Consider the following 20,367-nt stretch of genomic DNA (forward strand, 5'->3'; position numbering starts at 1 on the left):
GAATTATTATTGTGTAATATTTACATGTATTCCATGGCCAATATTGGCTTTACGTTGGACAACATCGGCCGATGCATTTCTAATAAAACCGACACTGGGCCAATGTTTAGCCAATGTACTGTGCTACTAGGGAAAGTTAGTCGACCCTCCATCTTTTTCTATGTTATTACCTGAGAAGAGACAGAGAGTCGACTAACCTCTGGTTAACAATCGGCGAGAAAATGAAAAGCCGGGTGTTAGTCAAGTAAATTAACGAATACTAAAGTGTCTGCCTCGGGGATTTGATTTCTGGGACGAAACGCGCCTTACTTCACTTAATACACGGCTCGGGCGGGGATTGACGCGATCGAAACAAAAGCATCGGCCGTACCGATAACGAAACGTTGCCTGCGCAATCGCGCGGCACCGGAAAATCCGTATTTTCCCCGCAGCGAAAGTCGCGCTTGAACGAGCCCCGAGGCGCTCCGCGAGGGACATTTGAAAGCCACTCGCGGACGTTCCATTCCTGGGCAATTACGTCGCCCGGGAGATCCCGGGATTAACGCGCGGCGCGTCGCGCGTGTATACTCGCGGAGAGGAATTCTCGCGCGACGGTAGTGACCGTAGAAATTCCTTTCGCCGGTCTCTCACCTGATAGCCGATCCGACGCACTGATCTATTCAATGAGGAATCCGCTGAATCATTATCGCCGATTTCCCTTCCCGGTGAAACGTCTCCCTCGGTGGACACAGCGTCGCGTTATCCGGCGACGCGCGAGATTTACTTGATCTCTTCCTCGTTTCTCCCCTTTTTTCTTCCCTCCTCGCCGACGCGAGTGCGACCGCGGGTACGCGACGGCGCAGGTGCGAGCAGATCCCGCTCGGATCCCACCCGATCGAGCGATCACGGAGAACTGAACTGAACGTCGCGCCGAACGCGTCTTGCTCCTCGACGGTCGCAATGTGAGCGGGGGCAGAACCGTGACAAGCCCGAGCGGCGCCCTCGACCGAGCCAAGGCTGATTTGTGCAAGGCCGTAACTGTTAATTTATACCGGAATCGGTAAAAATTGTCCAATCACCGTTAAAAGCGAGGAGAATAGTCGACCGCGATTGCTTCCATTTTTACCGATTCCGGCGTAAGCTTACGGTCACGGCGTTGCGTAAACCAGCCTCCGCTCGGTTTCCCGCGACGCAGGCCGCTTCCGATTGTTTCCGAAACACGCGCGGGTCGCCTCGTTTCCCGCAAAACGCTCGTCTATCCTGGCAAACCGGAAAGGACCGACTCTTCCTCCTTCCGGTTGCCAATTTCCGATCGCAGCTTTGAAAATCGAAGAGCCAAAGGGATCCGCTTGGCTATTAGAGGAAAGTCCTCTGTTACGAGATGGGATTCTAATACGAGATAGCAGGCTTTCAACGTCCAAATTCGATCACAAATCTTTTTCCGCAACGATCACGCGATCCAACGAGCAATTTTCCGCTAAACAGATTTCGCTCCAAGGGCAATAAATCTATGGTGAAACTCCGCTGTCCCATATTAGGGCCTATCTCATAATAGGGCACTTTTCTCTATTATTATCATTATCTCATATCTTTCCCGATCGAACGGCTGCGTCCGATCGGAATCGGATCTTTCGCGTGCTCGCAAAGCGCCGGAAGCTTCTCCATCGTTTCCGACAATGTTCGAGTGTCCGTGATAAAATAATCGATGGGAAGCTTTCGGAATCGTTTCGATCAAAATTGCCCCCTGGAACTCCCGACAGATTTTACTTATTGCCTTTAAATGCCTATAAATTATCGCAGCCGTGGTTTCTCGCTCGCTCTTACAGCGTTTGCCGCGGTCTTGATAGCGTTAGCATATTAACATGTTTTTTTTTTCAACATTTGATAAGCACGTTATTTGCACGGAAGAGATAAGACCTTTGCGAAACACCTGGGCACGTTTCGTCGTTTTCATTGTGAACGCACGTTCGACGATAATTGCACAGATAATAGAATGAAGCGCTGTAGTAAAAAAAAATAGGCAGGCGGAAGAGACAAGTGATGAAATACGAAGATATCGCGATTGGACATCGGGAAAATTCGCTGCTTGTTGACCGGAAGATAGACAGTGATAGTCAGCTCGTCCGCCGAGCAATCGCGTTATTGTGTAACGAAATGCCCTCGGGTTTGTTGTAACATATCGATCGTCGACGACAAGATCGATGTGCATTCAGACGTACGATGCAGGGAGAAATTTGAGAGCTGCCACGGCCTGGGTTTACGTGATCCTCTAGAGACCCTGCAATCCAGAGACTGGCCCTAAGAGTTCGTCAAATTCCTGCGAGTGAGTAAATTCTTCTACGATTCTACAATCGTAGAGGAGTGAGAGAGCCTATGCTTCTATCTCACTCGCGGGACTTTGACGAACTCTAAAGCCCGTATCAGGTTACGGATTAAGATTAAGATTAGCTGGAACTTTGACCAATTAGAGTTAAAGTTACTAAACTTGAGATTAGTAAACTTTACTGTGATTGGTCAAATTTCAATCTAATCTCAATCTCAATCCGATACGGGCTTTATGGCCAGTCTCTGATTACAAGTCTCTATAATGATCGTCAAACGCGATATGCCCTCTGTAGATATTGAAAACGTGGACATAAACTACGCAGCCAATGTCCGCGTTTGGACTAAGCGGATAACGCAGGTGTGCACGTTCTGGTTGTGTTCCGTGCTATGTGCATGAAATGTCGATGAAAAACAAAGTTATAGATTTTTCGTTAAAAATAATTCAAGTAAAAATTTGTAACTTCATTGTGTCGTAGCTGTCAAAGTGGTCGATCAATATCAGTTACCAAGAAGATTGTTACTATGCTAAAAGGGGCGGCATTCGTTTGATCACTTATCGTGTCGCCATACTTGATCACGCGAAATCTCAGACCTATCCTATTAATAAAAGAAGAAATGTGACAATCGAAGTAAGCCGGCTGACTTAGGTTTGGTTTCACCAAACGTCGCTTAAAGTTAATCTTGTTGTTAGTTTAATTCATGTTTGTCTCTTTCTAGAGTAACGGTTGGAAGAAACAAAGAACGAATTAAGCTCAGCTTAAAGTTAAGCGACGTTAGTGAAACCGGGCCCTATTTAGATACTTAACCCTTAAAGCTTCAATTAAAAAACTTGTAATTGAGAGCTTCACGCCTCCTTTTCTAACAGATAAGAAAGAATGAAATTTTCAGCTGAAAATTGTCCACTGTCATTGAAAAAGCAAGACTTAATTGTACAAAATTACGTGGTTTCTTCATTATATCGCCAGCAAGTGATTCGAATTTGGCAAGTAAATTTCTCGCGAATAAAGAATTAAATACAAAAGATGCAAAGGGAAATTATTGCCGGGTATTAAATTAAATCGGGGTCCTTAAAAACGTATTCCCGTTGACGCAGCGCGCGGAAGTATCTAGGTACGGCGCGTTCCGAGTACCGGAAATGCCCCTTCTTCTCGCCGCACAGGTGCCACTTCCGGGCAAGCGGGCGGCCGATTGGCGGGCGTTTAATTCTCTAGCGCGGTCACGTGCCGCGCGCGGCAGCCAATGACCGTCCGGGGTCGATCCGGCGAATAGAATCGCGCGCCGTTCGGTTGGTACGGGAGATCTCTGCAGCCCAGGCGACACTGCTTCGCTCTCGCTGATTCGTGATTGTTGCCGCGAGTGCGATATATGTTACGCTCGTGTCCTTCCCCGTTGTTCTGCTGCCTGTCTCTCTGCGTGGCACTCGCGCTGACACCCCGTGCGAATCGGACATCCCGGATCTGCCGCGCGCGATCTCGCACGTGTGTCTCGCCCCGACGCGTACGTGCTCGTGGCACGCGAGTGAGCTCGGTGACACGTTAAACGCGGAAGGCCCGACGAAGAGCCCAGACTCGCGGGCGAGCCGAGGCATCGCAACGGCATCCCTCGGAGCACGTCCCCGTCCGTCGCTCGTCGCCGTCGACGACCGTCGCGTCGCGCCGCGCCGCGCGTCATCGTCCGCCGCCTCGACTCGGCCGCATCGCGAGTAATTCGCGGCGCGCCGGACGAGGTCAACGAGTGGGGCCTGGCCATCTTGGATGAGACATGTCGCCCTCGGGTGAACGTCAACGGCACAGTGTTTACCGTGCGACGGATGCCCGCGCCGGCTCCCTTTAATAACGACACCGTCTGAGACGGGCGGCCTCCTCCGCTCGATCGAGCGTCGACCACCCGGTGCATCCCTTTCCCCACCCCCCCTACCCTACCCGCCCCCGCGGAACACGCGGACTACTCGTACCGAGTGTGTGGTGGCTCCCGTCGCGGTACCCTCTGCGCCCCGCACGATGAATCGCGGCGACGGGCTGGTGCAGCGACGACGCGTGGTGAACAGCGGCGGCAGCGGCGGCGGCGCCGGCGGCGGTGGCAGCGGCCACGGCCAGGACGGCCAGAACGCGGACCTCGTCCACAACGACAAGCTGTCCGGCCAGAGCCCGGACACGGACTGCCTCTCCCAGAAGGACCTCAACTGCAATCCCACCGTCGACGATGACTCCGACAAGGAGACGCGTCTGACTCTCATGGAGGAGGTCCTGCTGCTTGGTCTCAAGGACAAAGAGGTTTTATTCGCGCCCTAGATACTCTCGCTTTCCTCCGCGAATCTCGCCTGAACGGTCAGCGTTTGACACTCCTGCTTTTTCCTTTTTTTCCCCCCACACAGGGATATACGTCTTTCTGGAACGACTGTATAAGTTCCGGACTGAGAGGCTGCATCCTGGCGGAGCTCGCCTTTCGAGGTAGGGTGGAGCTGGAGAAAGCCGGCATGCGTAAGAAGAGCTTGCTGGCCAGAAAGCTTCTCTTGAAAAACGACGCGCCTACGGGAGACGTGCTGCTGGACGAAGCTTTGAAACACTTGAAGGACACAGACCCGCCTGAAACTGTGCAGAGTTGGATAGAGTATCTAAGTGGTCAGTTCCCTCGTCGCTGTGCTCGTGTTACCGGATTGTCGGTCCTAAAATGTCTCGCATGGTTGCAGGTGAAACCTGGAATCCCCTCAAGTTGAGGTATCAGTTGAAAAATGTGAGGGAACGGCTGGCGAAAAATCTGGTCGAGAAAGGTGTTTTAACTACGGAGAAACAAAATTTCTTGCTGTTTGACATGACAACTCATCCGCTCACCGACAACCTCGCCAAAAGCCGTCTCGTGAAAAAGGTAAATTATTTACCTCCCCATGTTTGCCTGCGAGGCTGATATTACATTTGTCGTGCGACACAGGTTTTTTTTAGTACATTGATTGGCTGTAGGATAGAATGTTTCCAGATACTCGAGAACTTTACTATCCTGGAACCAATCAATGTGTTTGAAAAATTTATATGACAAATGTAACACCAACGCAAGGGTACTGTTACATTTGTCGTACGACAAATTTTTAAAGCGTGTTGATTGACTATAAGCTGGAAAATTTCTGGATACTCGAGAATTTTTTATGCTGCAGCCAATCAACATGCTGGAAAAATTTGTTGTACGACAAATTTTTCAAGCGTGTTGGTTGCCTATAAACTTCTAGAAAATTTCTAACTAGATATAAAATAGAAGAAAAAGAAGAAAAAGTTGTCGAGTAAATTTCTAACTAGAAATTTTTTTCAAGTTCGTAGTTCCAGAAAACTCTAAGAAGATTTCTGGATACTCGAGAACGTTTTATTCCGCAGGCAATCAAAACGTTTGAAAAATTTGTTGTACGACAAATGTAACAGTCCAATACTGCCTTTTGATCAACACGTGTACAACGTGCCTGTGAAATAAAGTGCCATCCTCATTTTTAAAAAATGAGAGGATACACAAATGTATTATATATAAACCAGTATAGATCTAAACATACAAGACGTATTGAACAACACATCCTGTATCGTAACAATACATCTCACAGTGATAAAAATATTTACGTATGTACTGTGACATCACGTATTGTTTTAAGACCGTCTTGCCGAATCACAAATATTATTACCGTTTTATGATAGAAAGTTCGTTAGATCTTACCGCATTTTTTCGAAAATAAGTGGTGTGTTTATGATTCGGGAAAGCTTTCTAATTCTAAAGCTTTTGATTATTCGACCTGTGGTCTCATACATTTACAAAATACTTGTCAATATTTGGGGTTTTATTTCAATAGCGTTGTATGCTTGATATATAATGTAATGTTGTTATCTACGGAAGTAATATCTTATCTTTATGTATGCTTTAATATTCTACATTGATTAGGAGGCGTGTGGGAAGATAGCAGCTTGTAAACATATATGATTAATAATGTGTGTGTATATATGTATATGATTTACTATCTGGTTTATGACATATTTATTACTAATTAGTAATAAAGTACATAGGAAAATAATAATATATATATACATTTTAAGGAAATTTTTTATTGTGTATTGTTAAAAAGTTGAAAGAGGAACATGTTCTATAAACTTTTAAGTGATTTTCTATAAATAAACGTTATGTAATAATATTAGATATTTCTATATGTTTTTTATTAATTTTACTAAACAGAAGATTTTAGCATAAGTTTGTTGCACAAGTTTTTGGCATAAGAGTAAAAACATATAAAAAAGTGATGATGGGAAATGTGTGGGGTAAAAATATGTTCTACACTTTGCATGAAAGAATATTGATGCTGATGATTGAATTGAGTTACATAATCTATGAATGGAACAACGACATGTGCTACTTTCTGTCTTGCAGATCCAAGAAGCTGTATTAGGCCGTTGGGTGAATGATGCCGCTCGCATGGATAGACGAACGTTGGCATTAGTTATTTTAGCTCATGCAGCTGATGTACTAGAAAATGCATTTGCGCCATTGTCGGACGACGATTACGAAGTAGCGATGCGAAGAGTACGGACATTATTAGACCTCGATTTCGAAGCGGAAGCCGCTAAACGTAACGCGAACCCGGTACTTTGGGCTGTATTTGCCGCATTCACCAAGTAACAGTTACTGACTCTTAAATTTCGTGGACGCGGAATAGTTTTCTACTATTAAATTCTATTATGTATTATACGATACTATTATTCTTATACTAATGTGAATAATTAACTTAATGATTTTGCATATCCTTTAGTTGCGATAATTATACAAAATAGATGCAATCCTTGTTACACGAGATGAAATAATTCAGACCAAATAATCCATATTCGATTATATAGGAAACTTTGAAGGAACCTTATTCATTTCCGTTATATTGTTATTTAAATACATATTTGATAGCTGAATATAACGAATATTCGTATTTAAATATAATATGGAATAATAAGGAGCGTGAATGTATGCCTTGTGCTGGACAGCACTAATTTCGGGAAGACGGACTACATTGTATTAAAATCTATACTTTCTTGCTTGTCCATCTGTGTTTACGAATGTACGTTCATAAACATAATATAAGATGACGCAGGACACTATGCGGGGTGCCTCAAAATGGATATTGGGCGTGGTAGTGTTGGAGAAATCTGGATTATATGTTCTTAGCCATAATTTTGTGAAATATACAAGTATGTACATATATTCCTTTAAATCCTAATTTTTAATATACATAGCATATACATGTGCCTCTTTGTTTATATCATGTATGAAATTTCGCGCTACATCCGCGAGTCATTTAGATTTAAATAGCGTTCCTCTAAGCATTCTAAGTTTAATGGATCTATACATGCATTTTAAATCTTTCTACAGAGAAGAATTTTAGATATTTTTTAAAAGTTATTTCACTCGTGTAGATAATACTGGTAGATATGATTTTGTTTTATATGGCTGACCTCGTGCGATATTACGCCAAGTGCCACATTTCTGGTAATCATTTAACTCTTGTAACTTTTGTTACAAAGAAATTCTTTGCACAACTCCTATTGTTTCGATGTCTTCTGATATATATAAACAGATTGTACTCAAAGTATATTACCACCATGTGGCAGTAAAGTATTTGGATTTAAAATGAAAGGTGATGAATTATTTGTTATTGATGATTATCGACATTTTTTATGCTGTTCAAAATTTATTAGATAAGTGATAATTTCATTGTAAACTGATAGTTGAACATATATAGATTAGTCCATGTATAGTGTTACAAGCTGCTTATCCTGAGATTATATTAAATATAACAACAAAATCAATGTTTTGAAATTTGTTAATGTCCTTTGTGAAATACTTGAGATTTATTGGGTCAGAAAAGCATGGGGCTAAACTTCCTTATTTTTTTCATAAAAACTATTTGTCCATTTTTGATGATTTAAAAAACGAAGCACTTTTACATTTCATAAAAATAAATATGTGAAATACTTTATACATCAAACATGATTTAAAAACAGCTGAATGATTCCATCCTCTTGTTTCCAAACTTATTCTTGTAAATAATTTATTATGAAAGTTATTTCTTAGATCATCATTTGTCAATAAATTTTAATAATATGATTTACTATGAATATTGGATCCTATTCTATTGTTGAATAGAACCTTTATACTTTAAAAGCAGCATAAAATGTATTGTAAAAGACGCGTAGTTGTTTGTAAAAAATAATGTGATATAAATTCAAGTATTTTTGTTTATTCATGTGCTTTTTTAATTGCTCATATACGGATTATGCATATAAAATATATAGATAGTAAGAATATAAATAGAATATATTTAAGAAGTAGATGCCACTCAGCCATAAGAGATAGGAATTTTGTAGAAAATTCTTACTTTTATACTTTATTTTCAATTTTTTTATTTGATCGAAAGCAAAGTATCAGGGAAATATCATAATACGGGAATGTATGTCAATAGTCACTTTGAACATTATTAAAAATTAATTCTAAATAAATTCTTTTTCAAGTATTTCTAATTTTTTATGAATTTGGCATTTGCTTTCAAAATAAACTTTGTAGAATGTATATTAAATTGACATGAATAGAGAGATGTTGGATTACAATAATATGAGATATCAAATGATTTATAATCATCATTTTACATATGATAATGATTTATCTACCATGAAATTTTAGTTAATTCGTTTTACCATTCGATTCCAATTATTATAATCTATAAGATCATTAATTTATTGTCAGTTATTCTTGAATAGTAATGTATATATCCTTTATAATTTTTTATAATGGATATTAAAAATTTTGGAGAAATTATCTAATATACATATAATCCATAGAATACTATTTCATCTGAAATATATGTTTGCTGGACAAACATATATGTATATATCAAGTTTTCTTATTCCTATTGATAATAATAATTAAATTACAATGCATGTAATTTACTTGAAAAATAAGTTGTTTACTAAAATGTATTATTACAATTATTTCGTCATTTATTATTGGTGATTATAATTAGTCATAATTGTTAAAATTTGTAGTCTTTACTACAGCATACATTTCCAAGGAACTAAGAGAATTTTATTAAACATTTTATGAGTACTGATATACACAGATTTCTATTATAGTCTTAAAATCCATTGATGAGAGTGCTCTATTGCCACTTATCTCTTTCATGATACTTTGATATAAACAATCAAGTACAGTTAAATAAATTCTAATTAAGTATGGAACAGAATATACAATGTTTTTTATATATATATGATGATAATATAAATATTGCAACTGATGCTATGCGCGAGATCTAAATCTCTTTCAAATTCTATCAATTATAAACATACATGGCATTATTCGCAATTGAAGTTTTACAATGAAGAACATATCTTTATATCTGAATATTTGTTACAAAAACTTATGAATCAAAAATTCTAACGACTTCTTGAAAATGTCCAATTATCAATTTAGAAAATTTGCCTGCTAATCATTGTACGATTGTGTAGATATTAAATCGTACGGGACATACTTGCTGCAATTGTTTCTTACATTTAGTATAAAATTTATTTACAACTTACAATTGGTGTGATAAATTTATTATACTGAAAGTATAGAAAGCATGAAATTAATGTCAAATCATTTTAATCAAAACGTAGAGAATTTAATTTTGTATACTTGAATACTTTGTATAAACGTAGTATTATATTCTAACAGGCTTGCTTTATTATTTTATGTGCACATACGTATGTAATATATCGATTAAAATACAATAAACAAGGAATAATCAACATTTATCACTTCGTATTAAATTTCTCTTCGACTTATATGTACAAGTATAAAAAAGTAAGATTAAGTCATATTTTAAATTGTATAATAACTGATATATGAAGAGCGTGTCATAACTTACCGAATAGGCAATCAACAACAGATTTGTGATAACTTCAATCAGTTAAAAGCATATTGTTTAATTGTAACGAGGATGAAGCAAGAAATTTTAATACTACGATGCTCTAAGCACTTTTAAGTTGTACAGACTTGTTAAACTTGTAAAAGATCATTATTATACACTGGCAACTTATAAACATTAAGAAATCCTTGTCATGTTTATATCATTACTCAGTCATAAATCAGCAGCATTTATTTTAATGACTAAACTGGTCATAGAAAAATTTACATCCCACAAAGTGACAAACACATACAGAATAGTTCAGTTTAACATGTAGATGAAAATTACAATGTAAAGTACTAGAAATTAATTGTAATTAAATATATTTTATGTATATACATATATACATAAATATAGAAATATGTACAAGAGAGGTATAACAGATTCAATGATTAACATACATGATACAGAATAAATATGAATAAGTTACAACAAATATAAAGATTCTTTTTACATGAATGTCAGTTTTACATATATATTTTCATGTATCTCTGTATATGTACAAATACCATGTTACGTAACTTCATATAATTTGTACAGTAATAATTCAAAAGCATTTAAAGTTTTATTTCATAATACTTTAAATTTTAAACATAGCTGCTTGAATAAGACCATACTCCCCGGTTGTCAGTTTAGTTTTATTCGCTTCGAAGAATTCAGCCATATCGTTTGGTAATCCAACACAAATATCGGATTTCATAGTACGTAAGCTCAAAATATTCGTAGGTTGAAAATCTCCCAACGCAGCTGCAAAGCTTGTGTTATATTCAAAATTCATGTCACCGAGAAGTTTTCTATAATTCAGATCACCCTTAAATATTACTAATTTAGCGTCGGAAAATTGAGTATATATATTTTTCTCCTTTTCTTTCATTTGCGTAAAATCGTACGGTCCTGTCCAATAGGGTTCTTCCTGTTTAACAAAGATAGGAAATTAAATCATACTTGACATACTTTTACATAACGGTTTGAATAGTTAGAGGATGAGAAATTAAATACCTTAACACACCAAATTTTACGGTCCATTAGACTTTCGAGCGTCTTACTCAATAATTGTATATTTGGGCGATCGTTTAGTCTACCCATGTAATCTAATGTCCAGAGAAAATCACGATTAGTTGTATCACTCAAGTACCACGGATACAGCTTTACGTGAAACGTTATTTTGGTCGTAGGTACGATAGTAACCAAAAAAGCGGCTAAACATAAGTCAGTAAAGAATTCATATCCTGCATTATCAAGTACTATATGAATATCATCGGTTTCTTTCATCTTTTTCTTTACAATGTCCCACACAATCTCCGAATTATTCACTACTATATTCTTATTTAAGAACTCTACTGTCATCAATGGATTATCAGTGCTGTTGCAAGGGGAACCTGCACTTGCGGACAGATCATGCCTGCAAAATATAGAAATCATTCAGTCATAACGCATCGTATGAAAGACAGATGTATATTAGAATAAGAGCAGAATGGCTGTCTTATATTCTTAAGTTACAAGACAGTTATTGTGCGTTACTTTACGACAAAGATTTAAGACATAAAACATTGTCTTAAGAGTACAAGACTGCTGTTTCAGGCCCTAAGATAGAAATAGTACAACCTGTTACCCCAGAGGCTCAACTGCAAAAATTTCAGGAAGTCCTTCTTCGAGTTCTCCACATTGTATTCCTTGTTGCATATTATGTCTTTTACATACGAGGCTATTAATTCTATCGAGTCGAGTGAGTTGATAAAGTCATCCTGCTTGTAGCACTCAAATGGATCGTAACTGTGTAGGGTACTCCTAGCATTGCAACACGACATTTTAGCTTTGTTCTAGACAAATTTATGTTTCGTTTAACATATCGGAACTTACGTCAAACTAATTTCCTGAGCTAATGCACGATACATGTAGCCCTCGCAATACAGCCATATCGTGTTGAACCACATGGGCGTTTTGCCCTCTACTGACGTTCTACGCTCTAAATATTTATTCCACTCCTCTGCGTCGTTGGCAACGGTTTCGTTTAAACGCAATGGCCTTAAGGTTTTGTTAGTAACCATTTCATTTTTCAGTTTACCTATGAATCCTATGATCTCTTTGATATCCTCCTCGGCTCTCTGTAATTTAACAATGCACGTGAATCGTGCACTTTAAGGTGCAACGGCACGAAACACAAATGGATTGTTGTACAAATTGAGGCACAATATATAATTACCGGTCCATATGTAGCTGTGATTTTATTTTTAGTCTGACAGAACGTATCGATGATCTTCGTTAATATCACCGGCAGCCTGTCCTTGATTGTCGCATGAGCGTAACTTCTGTAACGTAAATAAGAGATATCATTTCTACGTCGTCCTATCAGGGGTCAGTCAGTTAATCACGGGCGAGCACGACAAACAGAATTGAGCAACGCAGCAAATTACCGCTTATATATTCCAGATAGCGGTACACCAAAAGGAGTGGCTGTGTCCGCCAGATCCGGGATTCTGGGGTCGATCTGAGCCATCGTATACGTTGACACGGCCTGAACAGACAACGAAACAGTGGAGATGATAAACAAAAAGTAACAAAGCGTAATGAGAACAGAGCAGTGTCGCGCACGTGTACTGCGCTTTTGATGAGACGAAGACACGCCGCGTGCTCGTTCTCTCTGCGTTTACGCCAACTTCACCGTAGCTTACGGCGAGCAGTGTAAAGGCTGGTCTACAATACATGGAGTAAACTGGAGTAAGGAGTAGGAGTAAGGAAATAAATCCATTTTATTTCTCACTCCTACTTCAGCTCTTAGGCTTACTCTCGGTGAATCAAAATGCCATCAATCAGTGTTACAATTATTTTAACAATCATGCCCGTATTTCAGCTTCCTTACACCAAAAGCTAGAAGTTAGGGCTCTCCCTTACTCCTTACTCCACGCTTACTCCACGTATTGTAGACCACGCATAAAAAAAACAGGACATATCTCTCTCTCTTTCTCAATGGGAAGAGGTTAGAACGACGTAAGAAGAAACCGTCGGCGAACTTCGGTCTCTTATCGCCGCGGTTTGTCGCGCGGCAAAGAATCACTGGGCCCTCACCTTATCACGTCCCGCCCCGGCCAGACGTTCTCGCAGGACTGTCCACGAACGTAAACACGACGTACGCGCGGAGCGGAGCAGCAGACGGCGGGGAGCCGCGCAGCGCCGCGTGTCGCGCACGCGCGGTCGCAGCGCTCGATCCCTCGCGCGAGAGATCGATCGATCCCGCCCGCGAGGCGCGCGATCGCGCGGGTTGAAAAAGCGCGACACTCGCGCCCGCGAGTCCCCGCGCGCGGCGGAAGATAATCGGCGGCCGTTCGTCCTCCGCCCACCTTTATTTCGCCTGCGGTTAACTGCGCCGCGGTTTTGCGGCGGCTTCTTCGGCCCGTCGCGCTTCCCTTCCCTCCCCCCCCCTCCCCCCCTCCTCGCTCTCCGCCGCGCGGCCAAGTTTTCGCCCGAAGAAATTTCATTAACGCGGAAAGTTTCCGGGCGCGTCGCGCGAGCGCGCTCGTCCGCCCCGGCGCGACGCCGCCGCTCCGTCGCGCCTTCGTCAGCCCCGCGGATGGATAACGAGGTCCCCCGCGGACGGACGCGCGCACACGTTTCCGGCGCCGGGGAAAATCGCCGCTGGATCCCACCGGTGAGTCTGATTCTACGAATGGGAGCGTTCGTTTTTCTATCGTTGTTTTTCCCTTGGAAAGAAAAGATTTACATAGTTAGGTTTTTCCCTTGGAGAGCAAAGATTTAGTTAAGTTGGGTTAGGTTAGGTTAAAATAAATGAGATACGTTGGAATCATATTCCCCTTTCCAAAAAAGAGATGTTATCAGCGCGAATGTCGTTAATATCGAACAGTTGAGGCCTCTTTTCCGCGATGTCGAGTGGCTTTCTCGAAGCGCGGTGTGCTTCACTTCTCTTTTAGATTCATAGTGAATGAAGATTTGCAATTTAGAAATATACATTTGTATGCATCAACTATTGAAGTAAAATCTCTAATCTTAGTAATTAGAATTTAAGTAACAACGATTTTCGCTTCGAAACATTTTCTCGATTGAACAGAATTAATCGTTAATTTAATCAATACCAATAAGTCCGCGGAATAATACGCAAAACGTAGCAACAGTCACGGAACAAAGTAATGTACAATAAAATATTAAGTACGGAATTTTCCATTGCGTAGACAGGCCAACGAATTCTCAACGTTTGTTTTTGTTGTTTTTCCACTCGGCGCGGTATCGTACGACGATTAAGCGGGCCAACGAATTCTCAACGTTTTTTTGTTGTTTTTCACTCGGCGCTGTATCGTACGATGTTACGCGGGCCAATGTTTACCTGAAGGTCGCCGCGCAATCATTCGCTCGCCGAACGTCGAGCCGGCAAGCAGTGGCGAGAGTCGCTCCGTGCGTGTTATTACTTTTGCGTTATCAGTTTCCAAGACTCGATCGCGATGAATGCAGGGATAAAACATTATTGATTTGCACACCTTTATCAGTAACAAGTAACGTTCCTTGATTAATCATTAAGTTTTTACAACTTGCAAAGAGAAACGAATTGTATATTGAGGCGACGGTTCTTTATCAACGTGTACCTAGATATTTCACGAGACTAACTCATCTAAAATATAAATGTAAACCGTGGTACTTTGTCGCGGTTACATCTCCTTTACGCACCGCGCTTTTAATTATCTGTCGATTTCGTGTAATCTGTTCCATTTTCGGGAAAAAAGAGAAATTTATACGACTTCGCCCTGTCGTTCTTCGCAACTCGAACGGGCGGGAAGTAAAGAAAGTCGCTTATTGCACGTCGTTACATTATTTCTTTGCCGCAGATTATGCTTCCGATGCTCGCGTTGCGTTTTATATCGCCAATTCGAAAGCGATTTATCCATTATCCTATTCTTCCGAATCAAAAATGCAAGTTGTTAGTTTGAGTAATTTGTATGACAGAAAGTCTTGGAAACCGATAACGCAAAAGTTAATAATATTTCGTGTGTTTGCGGTATTTCACATCGCGTACGGGAGTGCCGGAAATTTCGCGCGATCGATGATTTTCGCGAGTGAGTGTTGTGTAAGTGCAACAAGGAAATTTGAGAGGAGGAGGAGGCCGAGGAGGCATCGGGCAACGGCGGAGAAATCGTAAGGTAAGTGTCTTACATTTTTATGTTATCTAACTTGTGCAAAATAAAGCATCTGTTCTGTGCTTTTATTTCATTTATTCAAATGATTCGAACGAGGAGTCGAATAAGTGTTAGAGACAAAACCAATGTATAAAATTTTGTGAATTTATATTTGAAAGGAATACTTTCTCAGTATTTTATATAATTATCTTAATAAATACCTATTTTAAAAAATATAAAATATCAAGCATATTTAGTACAATAATTTCGATTTGGCACAATTAGTCTATACTAATCATATATTTGTATTTTTACAGTTTAACATACATGATGTACAACTCTGCGGTTGCGAATCGTATCAGTGAGTGATAAATTACTTTTTATTTTAAATTGACGTTGCGCATACAATTACTTCTTTGCATGTATAGAAATTTTTTAAAATATACAATGCTCAACTACAAACTGCGCGCGCGAAGCGCGCGTTTGGTCATCTCTAGTCTATATAAATCTACTAAATTTTTACGTACTTCTACTAAAGCATTTAGCTACATTTGAAGAAATAGACATGAATTATCTTGCCTTAGTAGCACAATATGCTTGCGCGACATTGGGAAATAATGTAAATATAGTATTCCCAATATTGGCCCAATATTGTAAGATGGACGCCTTCTCTTATTTAGCCAATATGCCTATTTAGCGATATTAGTTTTCGTTTCAATATTAGACCAACATTCTTATTACATTGTTAAATATTGGCCAATGCACTTCCAATAAAAATCTATTATATAATTATTATGGTGTAATATTTACATTTATTCCATGGTCAATATTGGCTTTACGTTGGACAATATCGGCCAATGCATTTCTAATATAACCAACACTGAACCAATGTTTAGCCAATGCTTAACCAATGAACTGTGCTACTAGGGTAGCAATTCCAGTGTCAATCGAATCAAATTCTGGTTAAGGTGAATAAATCATTTCTTTGAAATGAAATAAAAGTAGTAAGGTCAAAATTGGAACAAATTTGTTGGATTTCAAACAAACTTTTTTCCGGGCGTTCGCGTCTCAATCCTGCCGGAAATATTTCTACAAAATTCTACAAGAAATATAAAATATACTGCCAGAATCTAAGAAATTCTTTGTATATTTAAAAAGTGTTATAAAAATGAACATGAAAATGCTAGAATTGAAACATTTTTGTTAATTTTTGTAATATTCTACATGATAAGCAGATGTTTTAATTCTTTAAGATTTTGTTGTCTCTCAAATTTTTTAAACTAGTAAAGTTTTGTACTAATTTTTACAATTTGTACATTTGTATGAAATACTACTTGCAATAATTTCTTCATTTGAGAACATTGTAATTTGTGGTACTATTTCGTAGATATTTTAAAAAAAAAAGTTTCAACGAAGATATAAAAATTTCTACAAACCATTTCAAGTCCATTTTCTTGTTGTTATTTATAGAAATTTTTTCCGCTAGGGAATGTGAAATTATTGTGGACACCTCGCAGAGTTGATATATTCTTAGTCGTGAACTATTTCGGTAGGCAATTGAAACGATCTAAAATACACGAGACACGAAATCGTGCTGGTCTCACAGCGATACCACTGGGACGCAAAGGGTTAATTGCGCAAATTTAAGGCAGTCTGGGAAACGAGCTGTTCGATCGCGTCGCATTTTTATTAAAGAGGCGTAAAACGCGGGCACGTGGCCACCTCCTCGCGGGTTCTTGCTCCCCTGAAATTCGGCTTCTCAAGGACCCCCCTTGATATTTGTACCGTCTCAACGGACGGCGGACATCGGGTACACGATAAATGAATTGATTAGCTCCCGCGAAAAAGTTTCGCTCGCGTTATAGCCCGGCGGGGCGCTCTATCACACTCGAATTTACATAATGATCATCGTGAGGGTACATTAGCTTCCGGGGTAATGGCGCAGCCCTCCCATCCTTTTTCGCCTCCGGCCAAAGTTACGGCGCAGATACCGAGCGCGCGGGAGAAAAGTAAATTCGAATAAGGCGGTCAAATTGTTTCGTTCCCGCTGCGCGTCGCGCGCTTTTTGCCGCGGGGGAGCCGAGAGACAGGAAACTCCGGCGATAATTCAGCTACAGCTGCACCAGCGCTTTAATAAACTCGGCGGGGGAAGGCGTACGCGGAGGCAAAACTCTCGGCGCGTCTCGTTCCGCGACTCTCACGTCGCGCGGCAGAGAAATCGCGGTCGCGACACGGCTTTCCCGCAGCCGCCCTTCGACCGCGAGAAACGTATCGACACGCTCCTTCCCTCGCGCTTCCAGTTATTATTAATAATCTCACGTCGCCCGCTTGGTAACGAAGCGCGCTGGTCAACTTCCTCGCCGCGAAAGTTGAATGTTTGAAATAATGAAAAATACTCCACTCGATTATTATTTCCGTGGCTTTCACGGCGTTAATCTAAAGGCCTGTGTCCACGATGCCAGTGGAGCTAGGGCTTGGTCCAAGTTCTAGTTCCGAGAAATGTGTAGCCAATCAACCTGCAGCTTTGAACTTGGACCAAGCTCTAGCATCGTGGACACAGCCCTTAAGGGTGCGTTTCCACTGAGCGCGTCACGCGCCGCGTCATGCCCGATAATCCAATGAGCGAACAGCTTTTGTGGAAAAGTATCCGACTTTCAGTTGTACGCTGTACGCTCATTGGATTATCGCGCAAGACGCGACGCGTGACGCGCTCGGTGGAAACGCAGTCTAAGAATAAATATATATAATATAGTAAAAATTCGTGTGTTCAAATGTGTAAAATTTTCTCATCTTACTAAGATTCGATTATTGTTTCAATGCAAAATTAACATAAAATAGATACGTTATTATTTTCGTAACATTTTTATGTGTCATATTTATGTTAACATAATAACTTGACACTTTATGTACGTCATTTAAAAATTGAATATCATTTTTTTGGGACATGGAAAATAGACTCTGATGTGTTAAACACAGCCGAAACAGGGTGCTAGTACTTAAATAATTTTGTTATAAATTTAGTGTGTAATTCGGTTGCTTGTCAATTTTTATATTCAACTAGACAACACTATTTGCTCTATCTAAAAATTCGCATGGTTTGACGGCTGCAAATAACACGCCTTTCTTTATATAGGAGGAGACTTTGTCTTAAATACATGTTCAAGGAATATTTAGCCAAAAAATGATCCGTATGGATGATATACGGATTATTTTACTGGCTAAGAAATATTTCAAGCGATATTTAAGACGATCCTCAAATACAAGAATTGACTGTAAACGAGCCTTAGCGTGATTGCCAGTGCGCACTAGTGCAAGCAATCAAAGTATAGCCTTGCCTCTTTCTAGCCGTCGCCTTAGAAAGAGAGGCAAAGCCGCTCACTTTTAGCATTTTCGCTATGGCGTAAGATATAGAATTGACCCCATGAACTGAAGAATGCGACAGCGCTTCGTTTTTGTCTCGATTTCCGGCGGTGTCGGGGGATGAGCCCCGGCGTGACCGATCGTTAAACGTCACGGGCAAGATAATATCGCCCCCGCCGTTGCGTTCTGCTCCTTCGAAATGAAATCTGTGCCGGCGGATTCGCCCCCCTGCCCCCCCCCCGCCCCTCCGCGCGCCCACCCCCGCTCGCTCGGTTCTCGCCCGATCCTCCCATCCACGGGAGATCTGGGAGCAATGTTGCTAATTACTACATACCACCGAATGCGGCATAACCCGCGACCCATGAATTCCACCGCGCTGTAGCCGATGGTGTACAGTCGCAAGAGTCAGTTTTCATCCGTGGTAATTTGTGGAAATTGCGGTTTCCTATGAGCGCGAGGCGAACTGATAATGCACTACCGAACGTCAGCCCGGTGCCACACTTACATTCCCCGATATTATACGCGCGCACGTGCGCGCGCGCGCACACACGCGAGATAATCGCTGACCCTTTTTTTTTCTACCCCCTCCCCCCTCCCGGATTCACAAATTAGTCGGTAAAATCCGGATTACGGCGCGGGGGCGAGGGACACTATCTCTTTCTTTCAAGGGGAAACCCCGCAACTTCCGCAGCAGTTTGCAAATCGTCGTTATTCACACACTGAGCCGTTGTACAATTTAATTTAATTTAACGGCTACCGTTGTTGCAGCTGTTTAACCGGGATCGATGTTTCAACAGGAAATAGGAAGAATCGTGTACATACGAGGACTGTTTGAAAAGTTCTCGGCACTCGCACAATAGACGTCGTATATGAAATGAAAACCTCCAACCCTTCTATGGATACGTGGAAACTTCCAACTCGTTCCGTATCAAATAGTTCTTTTTTTTAAATAGTTTTTCAATTAACATATCTGCGTGATTTTTGAAAAATGAATAAGCTCGAAGCACTCTGTATTTGGCGAAAACGAGCTTATCAGATATTCATACCGATAAGCCCTTCATAAGATACTTGGTCACAGCACTTCGAGTTTATTCATTGTTTTTTAAATCACGCAAATACGTTCGTTCAAAGAACTGTTAAAAAAATGAACTATTTGATGGAATTGGCACTTGACATATGTTCGCAGAAGGGTTGGAACTTTCTATTTAACGTACGACGTCTGTTTGTACTGGACTCCGAGAATTTTCCAAATGGCTCCGGTATTTTCGATTTTCTGGTATTCCTCGTGTCATAGTGTTCTTTATTTTTTCTTTACGAGACCGTAGATGTTTCCTGTTCTTTTAATGACAGCTGACACACGTTCGTCACGATCTTACGAGCCGCTGTGCGAAATTGATTAACACGGTAGGGCAATACGGGCGAGATCATTACATGTAGGACAAAGTCGTAAATACGCGGGCCATATGGCCAGCGCTACTTCTTGAAATGAAGAAAAGCTGCAACGAGGACGACGATACGCATGCGAGGGTATCGAGCTGTAAAAAGTGTTGGTCGTTTAATCGACATTAAAACGACATTAATAGTCCCCAAATTATCAAATAGCAGCAATATTATTACGCCAATTATTTTTAAGCT

General features: G+C 40.6%; 3 protein-coding genes across 3 annotated transcripts in view; 1 reads left to right on the forward strand and 2 right to left on the reverse strand.

The window, feature by feature from the left end:
- The window catches only part of LOC105563442, a 26,154-nt gene extending 25,192 nt beyond the window's left edge, over positions 1–962 (reverse strand). The window contains exon 1 of the mRNA XM_012015046.1: positions 631–962. The gene's annotated coding sequence lies outside the window, so the exon portion shown is untranslated. The remainder of the gene's footprint in view (positions 1–630) is intronic.
- Positions 963–4,282: 3,320 nt separating this feature from the next.
- LOC105563443 (Golgi phosphoprotein 3 homolog rotini) lies at positions 4,283–8,120 on the forward strand. The gene is made up of 4 exons (XM_012015047.1): positions 4,283–4,577; positions 4,679–4,925; positions 4,994–5,169; positions 6,697–8,120. Exons 1-4 carry the CDS (start codon positions 4,305–4,307, stop codon positions 6,943–6,945), a joined length of 945 nt encoding a protein of 314 aa, XP_011870437.1. The 5' UTR covers positions 4,283–4,304; the 3' UTR covers positions 6,946–8,120.
- Positions 8,121–9,378: 1,258 nt separating this feature from the next.
- On the reverse strand, positions 9,379–13,442 carry LOC105563444 (UPF0364 protein C6orf211 homolog). The gene is made up of 7 exons (XM_012015048.1): positions 13,319–13,442; positions 12,667–12,767; positions 12,456–12,561; positions 12,113–12,357; positions 11,858–12,040; positions 11,252–11,654; positions 9,379–11,165 (listed from the first exon to the last, which is right to left on the reverse strand). Exons 2-7 carry the CDS (start codon positions 12,747–12,749, stop codon positions 10,833–10,835), a joined length of 1,353 nt encoding a protein of 450 aa, XP_011870438.1. The 5' UTR covers positions 12,750–12,767; positions 13,319–13,442; the 3' UTR covers positions 9,379–10,832.
- Between the last annotated feature and the right edge of the window lie 6,925 nt (positions 13,443–20,367).

Source organism: Vollenhovia emeryi, unplaced genomic scaffold (genome assembly GCF_000949405.1).
Source record: "Vollenhovia emeryi isolate VEMERY1.0 unplaced genomic scaffold, V.emery_V1.0 DF939175.1, whole genome shotgun sequence".
Taxonomy (NCBI): Eukaryota; Metazoa; Arthropoda; class Insecta; order Hymenoptera; family Formicidae; genus Vollenhovia; species Vollenhovia emeryi.